At 41.5% G+C, this 11101-nt stretch overlaps 1 protein-coding gene across 2 annotated transcripts in view; it reads right to left on the reverse strand.

Annotated features, from left to right (window-relative positions):
• Positions 1-5: 5 nt before the first annotated feature.
• The window catches only part of pacs1b (phosphofurin acidic cluster sorting protein 1b), a 60683-nt gene continuing 49587 nt past the window's right edge, over positions 6-11101 (reverse strand). For both annotated transcript variants that reach the window (XM_023396853.2, XM_023396852.2), the window contains exons 12-24: positions 10943-11064; positions 9975-10110; positions 9495-9599; positions 9265-9371; positions 8078-8232; positions 7853-7963; positions 7640-7742; positions 7467-7509; positions 7336-7378; positions 7091-7232; positions 5809-6047; positions 5017-5136; positions 6-4892 (exon numbers count right to left, since the gene is read on the reverse strand). In XM_023396853.2, coding sequence (XP_023252621.1) covers positions 4774-4892; positions 5017-5136; positions 5809-6047; positions 7091-7232; positions 7336-7378; positions 7467-7509; positions 7640-7742; positions 7853-7963; positions 8078-8232; positions 9265-9371; positions 9495-9599; positions 9975-10110; positions 10943-11064 — 1545 coding nt within the window. In that variant the 3' untranslated portion in view covers positions 6-4773. The remainder of the gene's footprint in view (positions 4893-5016; positions 5137-5808; positions 6048-7090; positions 7233-7335; positions 7379-7466; positions 7510-7639; positions 7743-7852; positions 7964-8077; positions 8233-9264; positions 9372-9494; positions 9600-9974; positions 10111-10942; positions 11065-11101) is intronic.

Below are 11101 nucleotides of genomic sequence, written 5' to 3' on the forward strand. Positions count from 1 at the left end.
AAAGCTACAAATCAGGAATATTTTTATTTTAAAAAACAAATGAAACAATGAACACTTCCACTTTTCATCCCACATCTGTTTGATTGACAAATGTAATCATGAAAAAGCAGTACTACAAAACATGTGAAATTAAGAAAAACAAACAAAAAAAAGAACTAGAATACAATATAACAAGTACTATCTGATATGTACAAGCATTATAGTTTGTGTAATATAGTTATTGTTATAGGCAAAAGGCAAAAAAGCTGAAGACTGCTGCTGAAGAAACAATGGCATGTGCAAAATACTCTCCACAAGTCCACAAGCTTAGGGACACTCTGCTGGGGGCAGAACCTCGTCAGGCAGAGGTCTCCTGCTTTCATAGGCAAATCCCGTTCCCATGAGGACAGACGGCAAATTTACAAGCTGTGAGGGAATGGGAACAATATCTTTTCAGAAAGTTAAGCTTGTGGAAGCCTGGTGAAGAAGACTCTCTCATCATCAGAGGGACATATTTCTGAGGACGGTGGAGAGAAAAGACACTGCTGATCACTGACAAATATCGATGGACCGAACAGCTCCTAATCTCTAGCCACGACTAATCAAGGACAGAGGAACCATCGTTACAGCTTCACAAACACAGGTCGACACAGGTACAGAGGTACAGGAAAAAACACACAGGAACAAGTTCAAGACTTACATACAGAACAACCAGCGTTTTTCCGAAGAGACTTGAAAACGTGAACGGCAAGAATGAAGGGAAGATTGTTCTAAAGGTGACGAGAAAAACTGCAGAACGTGGCTGCGATGGAAAAGCATTCAGTTCCTCCAAACATTGAAATGATGACTCAAGAACAAGGATCACTTTGTTGTTAATGTGTTATAAGTTATCAGCACCCCATAAACACCACAAATCTATCTGAATATAATCTATCTTTTTTTTTTTTTTCTCAAATTTTAGGTTTGGCAGTGATTTCGTCTTTAACACCTCTCTTTCTTTTCATTTCATATTTCAATTTCAGTTGAATCAGTGAGCGAGTGAAAGCAAAAGAGGCATCAATAAACTATTACTTATTAAACTATTACAATTTAGGAAAAGTTTAGATTTACATCATTGCAATAATGACAACACTACAAGGCAAAGAGCATTTTGAGTTAGTAGAGGTCGATTCTAATTGTAGATGTAAGATCATAGCCCCTCCATGTTCAAGGTATAAGTAAAAAGAAAAAACATTTTTTAAATCCATTTGTCAAATTTTAAAATGTGGTACCCTTTCACAATAAAGCATACTTAAAAATGTAATGAGTTGCCACTATGACTTATTAAAGTTTATGTGAGACACCGAGTGGCATTAGCATAGAGTGATGTTTCTGGCCCCTTGATGAATTTTAGTCCAACATTCACTCTGTTTTTGGTCTCTACCAACTCCAGAGGGAAACATCTGTCTCTTTAGCTGTTAAATGCTCCACGGTGTTCACCAACTAGTTGCTAACTTTGTCTGTCTGTAGTTTGGTGCTGAGCGGGTAGTGTACGGTGGGGTTAACAGAGATTTTTGCAGCTGCCTGCTCTGCTGTGGCTGGAAATGAGGCTGATGGGAGCCAGTAACGCTGTGTGCTCAAAAACCAAAACAATGAGCTAAAAGAGGCTAAAATCGCTGTGTAGCACTGAAAGGGAACTACGGACTTGGGTGTTAATTCTCTGAGTTTGTCACTACGAGTCACCACTTTCACCTTAGACATAGTCATTTGACCCATTGTTAATATAAAAATATTGATTAGTGTAGCGTTAAAAAGGAGATGAAGATATATAATACACTAACCAAAGGGACACTTTATGGAAATTTGGTCTCAAAACCTGGCAACACAAAAGTTCTTTCCATTCATGCATTATAGCAGCTCAAAACCTATTAATCAACATTAATAAAGTCATTAGTGGCAAATTATAAAGCATTTTGGGGTTATTTAAGTGGTACCAGAAAACCAAAAATCTCAGTTTGGATCAAGTAACCTCTACTTCAAATTACAGTACTTCAACGCTCACTGATATTCAGGAGTATTTCAAACCCAGCCTCTTTTTGGAGGCTAGCAGTCAGTCTGTCTCTCAAGCCCTTTACTGCTCTTCAGCAACTCCAGTGAAAGAAAATTGAAGGTTTCAAGAGGGCTGCGTTCAAGAAGCCCACTGGCTGTTTAATATTTTGTTGTTGTTTACATAGAAAAGTTAGAGAAAAGTGTCCAAACTCGCCGTCTGTCAACAGTTCATGCAGACTTTCAAATGGCGGCACTGGAGTGGTGGAGCAAATCATTTCTAAAATCTGAAATTAAGCCAATTAACACTAAATTATTATATTTTAGTGACGCATATCTTTACTGTTGCCTTCAAATCAGTCGTTCACAAAGATGCAGGACAGCATGTGTAAACGAAACTCAATACATTCAAATATTTGTAAGTAGTTCAAATCAATCAACACCAGACTGAGTGTTTGTTCAGTGGTGACAGATGAGCTGTTAACCGAACAGAGAGCCAACAAACAGGTGAGCTCTGAGACCCTTCAGCGAGAAACCTTGTGTAACAGGTGCAAACAAACAAACAAACAAAAAAAAGGCTGAGTTTGAGACATGCTGCTGACATCACTGACTGTAACACTGTACTTTCTAATCTATTATCAAACAAACAAAAACAGCATTTAAATCAAGACATTGGCATTAACACTATTAAAAAGAAAGAAATATTTTGTTAATACTTCACTGGAGATGGAGAGTGTTACGATGCAGGTGACACGAGGCAGAGCCACACAGCTTTGCTTTTAAAAAATTGCTTTTTTTTTTTAAAACAATTATTATAAACCACTAATCCAGATACGTCCTTGAATTTGTACCATAGTTGAATTTCAATGAAATAATTTAAATAAAACTGAATTTCTTCGTCTTCTTTTTTTTTATTTTATAGTTGTTGTTTAGTGGTGGAAAAATCTGCATTCGCCTTGTGCCAGGCCACAAAGTAAACAAGACCACAACTGCAGCTTTTGCAGCCCTGATCTGATAATCACCACATCATCAACACACAGTGCCAACACACACACACACACACACACACACACACACACAAACCAATTTCATGTCCTCTGTCACATGGTGGAAAAAGTATTCCTCCTATTTAGTGATTTTTTTAATTTTTCTCACCACATTACGTTTATTTCACCACATACACACACTTGTTACCAGTTACTGTACACTCACTAATCACCTCACGACATCCTAGAGAAAGCATGTAGCAGACCTGTGCCAAAATAACTGAAACCCAAACACTTCTTTTTTCTTTTTTTTTCCTGATAAAATGAAGGTTATTAAGAAGAAAGGGGGGGATGCTCAAAGGATGTACATTTTGCCCAGGTCTGCTGTTTTCACTGAAGAGAAAGCTGCCAGTCCGTTGCCAATAAAGAGAGGATGTTTTGGGGACAACTGGCGACAACATTGTGCTTTATTGCGGGTGACTAACTCCCATTCCTGTGGTCATAAATACTCATGAAAGAGCTGGGCTTATCCTGGAAAAAGCAAAAAAAGAAAAAAATGATCATATTCCCATCAACGCTGCTGTGTTTTAGTCTGTTTTTAAATATGCATTTTGTTTCCTGTTGCATATTTGGTTGGGTCTGCTGTTAAGAGAGTTAATTTATTTTTTACCAGCTGCAAACGCCCAGATGGTCCATGTGTACTCATAAGTGCATAGCAAATAAGAAGATAAAGGAAACTGCACATTACAGTAGCCACTGCCCTGAAACCCTGGAACTCTTCACAAAAACGCACACTATGCATCACACAACAGCATTAAAGGGAAGGTTTGACTATTTATCACCAGAACACAATTAAAAAAAAAAAAAGACACTTCCCCCTTTATATATTTTGTTTTTTCTTTTTTTTTTCATCTTTTTTGAAATGTTTGGCATTAGACGTCCAAATGACTTATTCTGGCACAGAATCTTTTTTTTAAATGTTACATGGAAGCCCTTGAAATAAAAAAGAAATAATAATAATAATAAAAAAAAAAGCCTGGGCCTGTTTTGAAGGGCATCTGTACTGTTGATGTAGAACAGCTGGAAGATGAAATTCATCACAATCCAGCCTTTTATTGACTGCATTTTGTGAGCAGATGAGATGTTTTCTTTGTGTTTTCATTGGCTCATGCAAACACTGAAGCCCTGTTGCGTTACTTTTTATTTTGAGTTGATGTTTTCCGGCACATGAGTGGTGTATCTGTTAGTTTGATGCATGCACGTGTGGATCAGGTCATTGAGGTGAGCTTCAAGGGTTTCGCCAAAGGTCGGGGGTCAAAAGTTGAGGGTCAGATTTTAAGGGCTTGAAATCGGTAAGTAGTTGCATGCTATTGCATTCCATAGAACGGAAACGTAAATGGCAGTTAGCTAATAAACTTGTGCTGTAAGCCCCTTGTAAACACACACACACATACTGTACATTCACGTGTGCATGCACACTCGACACACACGCACACACACACGCACACACACACGCACTGAAAGGGGCATTAAAGTGACTAGTAACAGCGCTGCACCCCAACACCACCCTCCTCCTCCTCCTCTTCCTCCTATCCCTCCCCAAAGAGAAATAAGACAACTGTAGCGAACATGAAATTAAAGAAAGAAAAACTGTCCGGCCACTCGACGTCTTCTCTCAGCTCGACAGCTGCTGAGAGGCAGGGTCTGTGTGTGTGAAGGTGTGACAGGATCGAGGAGAGTCAAAGGTCAATTCTGGGTCAGAGGAGTCAAGGGGCGCTGACCCCTAGGACGGGGGCTTGCTGTAGCCAAAAAGTCCGACAGGTAGGTATTTGACGTGGGTGGGCCACTGGGCGGCCAGCTGGAAGAACTTCACGTCGTTCCACTCCACGCCATCTATGGACACTGGAGGGAAAGGGAAGAGACGCCAAAAGTCAGGTGACTTTAAAGGAAATAAAGCTAAAACCAAAAATAGAAACAATCCTTAGAGATACGTGAAGGTGCTACATCAAACACGTGTTCAGGTTACCTTTCAGGATGGTCTGCTGCTGCTTTGCAGAGCAGATGAGTCGGCTGATGCCTTCAATGACTTGGCTCTTGGAGTCTACATCCTTTTCCTTGGGCTTCTTTCCCAAGAAGATGGTGGGGACTGAAGGGAGAAAGAGATGAATGTCAAGAGGACTGTTAGTGTGTCTGTGGAGCACAGCTAACTGTAGGGTTCGATCTTGGCACCCATCTCCTGATGCAACTGAATTTTGATACAGAACATCTTGTTCTGATTAAATTACCTCCAGTTCTTGAATATTTCACTGTATCAGAGAAAGACCACTGTTGAATAAATATGAGCATGTTTGTCAGAGAGAAGAAGCTTGGAACTGGGAACTGTGCTAAAAAAAAAGATTCTCTCTCGAACAAATGAAAGGCTAAATTCATAAGCAGCAAAACCCACTACAGTTCAGTTCAATACACTGAGGGGTTTGGCTGATACAGTCTTACTTGGTATGATTTGACCAGTAGCTTGTGGCAGCTAACGTTAGCTACTGTCGGCAAACTTTCCACTTGTGCTACAATCGGAAAAAAAATATTTCAAAATAAACACAGGGAAGTCATAAATACAAAGCCCACACACTGATTTTCTTCCTGTAAATTTGCCACCAGGTGCATGATGGGAAATAATCTCAAAGGAATATACTGTTGCAAATAGTGACCCTGAAAGATCCCCAGTCTTTACAAAATCTTAATCAGGGCCCTTTAATAGTGTCATTATGCAGTGAACAACAGCTGTAACAGCTCCTGTCTGATCATCTCATCTTCATCTCACCTTTCTTGTTCTTCTCCTTGGTGACCACAGTCATGGCCATGGTGCTGACTTGGGCCTGTGGATCACTGCTGCCCCCGCCTGGTAGCCTGCTGACCTGAAGCGAGCGGAAGGCGCTCTTCAGTGTGTTCTTGCAGCCCGTGTCACGTCGCTCGCCCTCCCGCCGCTTCTCAGCGAGCGAGGCCAGCCAGTAATCCACCTGAAGGCCGATGGCATCCACGCCGTGTGACATGCTGGGACTCCTGTGGACAGAAAAGTGGATATATATTTATAAAAAAAAAACTTTCCCAGCACACCAACAAACCTCAGCTGCCCTTTTCAGCAGCGGTTAGAGAGACATTTTCTGCAGTCAGAGTAAGAACAAACATAAGGAGTCAGCAGAGAAGCGGCTGAATACCCTCCACAATTCATTTAAATTCAAAACTAGTTGAAAAAACAGAGCCAAACAGATGAAAACAAGACTCATGTATCAGAGTCTCTCACTTCCTGGATCCCGGTCAAACTGAGCTCAAGCTAAAAAAAAAAAACTGGAGTCAGGAGCAAAATATATAAAAATCTGTTTGCTAATAAAACAACAAACACAGATGGGTGATTTAAAGGCATTAACACCTCTGCCACAGCTCAGTGCTGAGAGTAACAGCAACATTTTGACACTGTATGTTGACAGTAAAGAAAACATGTTGCCACAACAGACAATGTTAACACTTATGCACCGTTAATTCCAGGAAGCTGAAGATAAAACTTAAGAGACGATGAAGATCAAAATACAGATATGGTGAAAAGAGTGGATGTAGACAGTTCATGTATATTTACTTCAGATCTCAGACATTATTAGCAGAGTCTCAGGTAACGATAACTCACCCCTGTAAAGTATTTCCAGCTAAGCTGCAGCTACAAGTTACTATGCAAGGCACAATTTTACAATATGATGCATCAGCTATAGTTTTACTTGAAACAGTAACACTGACAACATCAACAAATTAATGATTTTATATTCAGAGATAGATGATAATTAATTAATTTTAATTCTATACTTACAAACATTTCATTGCTAAAACTTCTACATTTGCTGCAGTGGTGGTACTTTTAAGATTTGAGGGTAGTAATTAACTCCTTTTGTTTTTTTACTGCTGCAGTGGGTGAAGACGGATGATGGGAAATGGGATTACAACGAAGGAAATGATAAAGAAAAAGGAAGCAGTTGGATGCAATGAGAAGGCAAAAGAAAAAACTGAGAGGAAAGAGAAAGAGAGGAGAAAAAATAAAAAGTCCAGGTCAGTCTTACCCTTGTACTGTCAGGACGCTGCCCATAGAAGGGGAGGAGGGGGGAGTGGCCGCCTCTTTAATCATCCCTGTGGGGGAGCCGTGGGACGGAGGAGACGTGGAGGGGACGGCCAAACTCACAGCCACGCCCTCCTCTGTATCTCCTTAATCATTAAAACAGGAGTAACATTAGCACGTTACCAACTGCTATAAATCCAAGCAATTTAATCTTTCAATTCGGTGCTCGGTGTGTTTCGAAATAATCACCTGTTGGAGAAGGACCAGACTCAATGAGACCAACCTTCACTACCTGGAAAACAGGAACAGAGGTCAGCAAAAAAAAAAGGAAATGCTCAGCATCAATCTCAATCTCTTGGCAGCTTAAACCAAAATCTTACCCCAATAAAAGGAATGAATTTCTGGTAAGAGTCTTCGTCTCGCCTGGACAGACAGAGAGAGAGAGAATATTAAAGAAAACATATTCAACTAAATAAATAAATGCTGTGTTTTTTTGTTTTGAGAGCTCCTATATGAGACAGTCTGGCTGGTGTTTGTTAGCATCTGTACTCACGTCCTGTGTTTGCAGGTGAGCATGGCCTCGGCGATGGGCAGCTGATGTGTGACAGTGGCGCCGCTGATGTACTGGGTGATTCTTCCCGCGACATCCAGCTGGTCTGGAGATAACAGAGGACAAGGAAATTCACTCACGGACAAGGGCAAATGTCTGTGTGTGTGTGTGTGTGTGTGTGCTGAGTGATGAGTGTGTCTGTGTGACGGGTGGTACCTGTTGGCGGCGGCTCGGAGCGGCTGAACACGTCTCTCCACGACCCGTCCAGGAAAGAGGAGCTGTAGCGGTTGTCAAGGGCGCCGAGGTGCTTGGCAACCGGATGGGAGCCTGATGAGGAAGATGATGGAGACCAGTCAGTACGCACACAAAATACAACCACGCTGCAGCGTTACTGTGCAAGAGCTTATCAGTCACCATGGAAACACCAGCTGACTCTCTTACCCAGAGGCACCACGAGGAAGCGCATATGGTTGAGCCAGTCAGACGTTTTGTTGGCGAGCTGAGTGACGAAGAACTGCAGGATGGCTCCGAGGTAACTCTGACCGCCAACCGCCGCCACCTTCACCGCTCTGGGCATGGACGAGTTACAGTTACAGCTGCAGGGACACAGCGAGAGAGAGAGAGAGAAAGAGAGAGAGAGAGAGAGAGAGCGATATTATCATTGCTGCGTGGAGGTGGGTCCACTGGAACTTCTTCACACCGTCTCATCCATCAAAGCTTTTGAAAAACCACCTGATGAAAGATTTCAGTAAACAGTGGAGGCAAGAAAACAAATCACGCAGCCACCCGGCCTGAGGAGAGAAATCCAGCTGGCAGGTGAAAAAAATCTGAACCAACTGTTTAGTCTTAAAAAAAAAAAAAAAAAAAGTTAGAAAACCGTGAAATTTGTCTCCCAAAGGTCAAGGTGATGTTTTTCTTGAACCTACAATCAAGACCCCAAACACACTCAAACAGTCAAAAGAAGCAAATCCTTACATTTAGGAAGCTGAAAATAGTGAGTGTTGAATAGTGAATGAAAAAATGTATCATTTAATTATATAATATTAAGATATTTGGTGAATCATTTTCTGGCAGTTGACTAATGTATTTATTATTAGCTAATTGTTTTAGCAATAAAATTATAAATTAAATATAAGCAAAGTTTTTAGACAGCTATTCCAGGGTTTATGATCCTGACCAGTGATGAAAAGAAATACTCAATAGTTCTGACATAAATATATTTGTACAGTCAGACTGGAGCGGCACCAGATAAACTGTGAAATGATTCTCATTCTCTTTTTTCTCTTACAGTATTAACCGGTTTGTGTCACTGCTTTTATTGTAAATGTTTTGGCAAATGTCAGGTCAATAAAACAGAGATGAGGGAGGTGTTAAGTGTTGTTTTGAATAAACAGAAGTAAAGCTACAGATATGGAGTCAGAAGAGCAAAAAGGAGGAGAGGAAAAGATGCAGAGGATGGCAGAGAAGAGAGACGGGTCAAACGAAGGACAGAAAACAGAAAGATAAGGCTCAGAGCAGGGCAAAAGACGAAGAAGATGAGTCATCCTGCAAACCGAGGGAAGCTCTAACTCAGAGTGTGTGTGTGTGTGTGTGTGTGTGTACGCAAATGTTAGCTTATAAAAACTCACAATTTCTGGATGCGGGTGAGCACAGCAGACAGCACCGCCTGGATTTCAGCCGCCGAACACGTGCAGACCACCGGGTGTCTCTGGACCTGGAGCTGCTCTGCAACATACTGCAACACACAAACACACACACACACACACACACACACACAGTATTATGGATGATGAAAAAACAACCAGCAAAATAAGGTTATTCTTAAACATGGACAGGCTTTACACGCACACACACATACCTGCCCCTGCCAGTCTGTTCCATTGACTAGGATTAGACTCTCTGGGAGCGCAGAGTCCGACAACAAGATCTGATTCAGCTGGTCGTACACCACCTTCCTCAGGACCTACACACACACACAAACACACATATACAGAGTACATAAACCCCTCCTGCAGCGATGCATTTACTCTCCAGATGACTCATCGGCACATGCATAATTCATTCCTTAGCTCCAGGCGTGTCAGACATTATCAGGATGCATGTGTGTTCTTTACTTGGGGAAAAGACAAGAAGGGAGCAGCTAGAAATGGACACAGAACAAAAGCAGCATTCCTTTTAAAGTGTAAATCCCTCTGTGGGAATACTGCAAAATGCCGATCTATTTTTGTGTGCTGGATTAAAACGGTGCTACGGCTTATGATAAGATCCTGGAAGGAGGGAAAATGTCTTTATTAAAATGTTAATTTTGACAAAGAGTTGTCGTCTGTCAGTGGCGTACCGGCGTACTGTGGCCCAGCTCCGGGGATCTCTCTGAGTCCGAGCTGTTGGTGCGTTCACTCAGAGGTTTGGACAACTGTCTCTCCTTCATGGGAGTGCTGATGCGCTTCTGTCGGGGCGTGTGGCCTCCGTCCAGCCTGGGGAAAGAAACGGGACATTATGGTTAAAAAGAGATTTAAGTTTACAGAACTGAGCTCACAACATGTTTCAACTTCTGCCATGACTTGGGCAAGAGCAAGTTCACTGTTCCACCTGTCAGCACCAACAACAAATGTTTGGAGTTTTATGAATGAAAGCAAACCTTTAAACATTTACTGTCACTTGGTGGTGAAGGTGGGCTTTGTGGTTTCTCCTTCCCAGTCAGCAGAAAAAAGGCGAATGTGTGTGCGTCACTCACGACGACCTTGCACCCACAGGTGTGATTCATTTGGTATAGTGCTTCTGACGTGTGGGTGGTTTCAGCATAAAGTGAGATCATAATTCTTGTTGAACGTCCAGTGCCAACAAATGGCGACTACAGGAAATGTCAGATTGAATTTCCATTCATTCTCAAGATCCTTTAGAGTCAGCTGCCTTTAAGATGCTATCACTGGGTGATGCGCCTGAGGGCGAGGGAAATGAGACCTAAGTAATAAAGTCAGCAAACTGACTCAGAAATGGCTGCTACGGTAACAGTAGCCAATATAAGTTTGTGGTCAAACCAGAGGACGAAAGGTTGTATCAGTAAAACCCCTCAATGTACTAAAGTGAGAAGGGCCTTTTTATTGTGTATGAATTCACCCTTTTAGTGACTGTGTTGGTTCTTTTCTCAAATGTCACTTAAAGCTGTAAAACATTTTCTTCAGCAACCAATCAGTTCATTAAAGTTTTTAGCAATAAATATAAAAAAAAAACATAGATAAATAAATGACATTTATCAGTTTATTGATTTTTTTTTTTTTTTTTTTTTAAATTTGGGTTATTTGTTACCTTGGTGACGGCATGGTCTGCGGTTCGATTTTGCTGCTCTTCATGGGTGTACGGGGTTTCTCTGCCTCTGACACCATGATGCAGGGGCCCACCTCAGCAAACAGCTCCTGATCTGTTAGCTCCTACACACACACACACACACACACACACACACACACA

This window comes from Seriola lalandi, unplaced genomic scaffold (assembly GCF_002814215.2).
Source record: "Seriola lalandi dorsalis isolate HSWRI2012SDOR001 ecotype SW California unplaced genomic scaffold, Sedor1 jcf7180002054983, whole genome shotgun sequence".
Taxonomy (NCBI): Eukaryota; Metazoa; Chordata; class Actinopteri; order Carangiformes; family Carangidae; genus Seriola; species Seriola lalandi.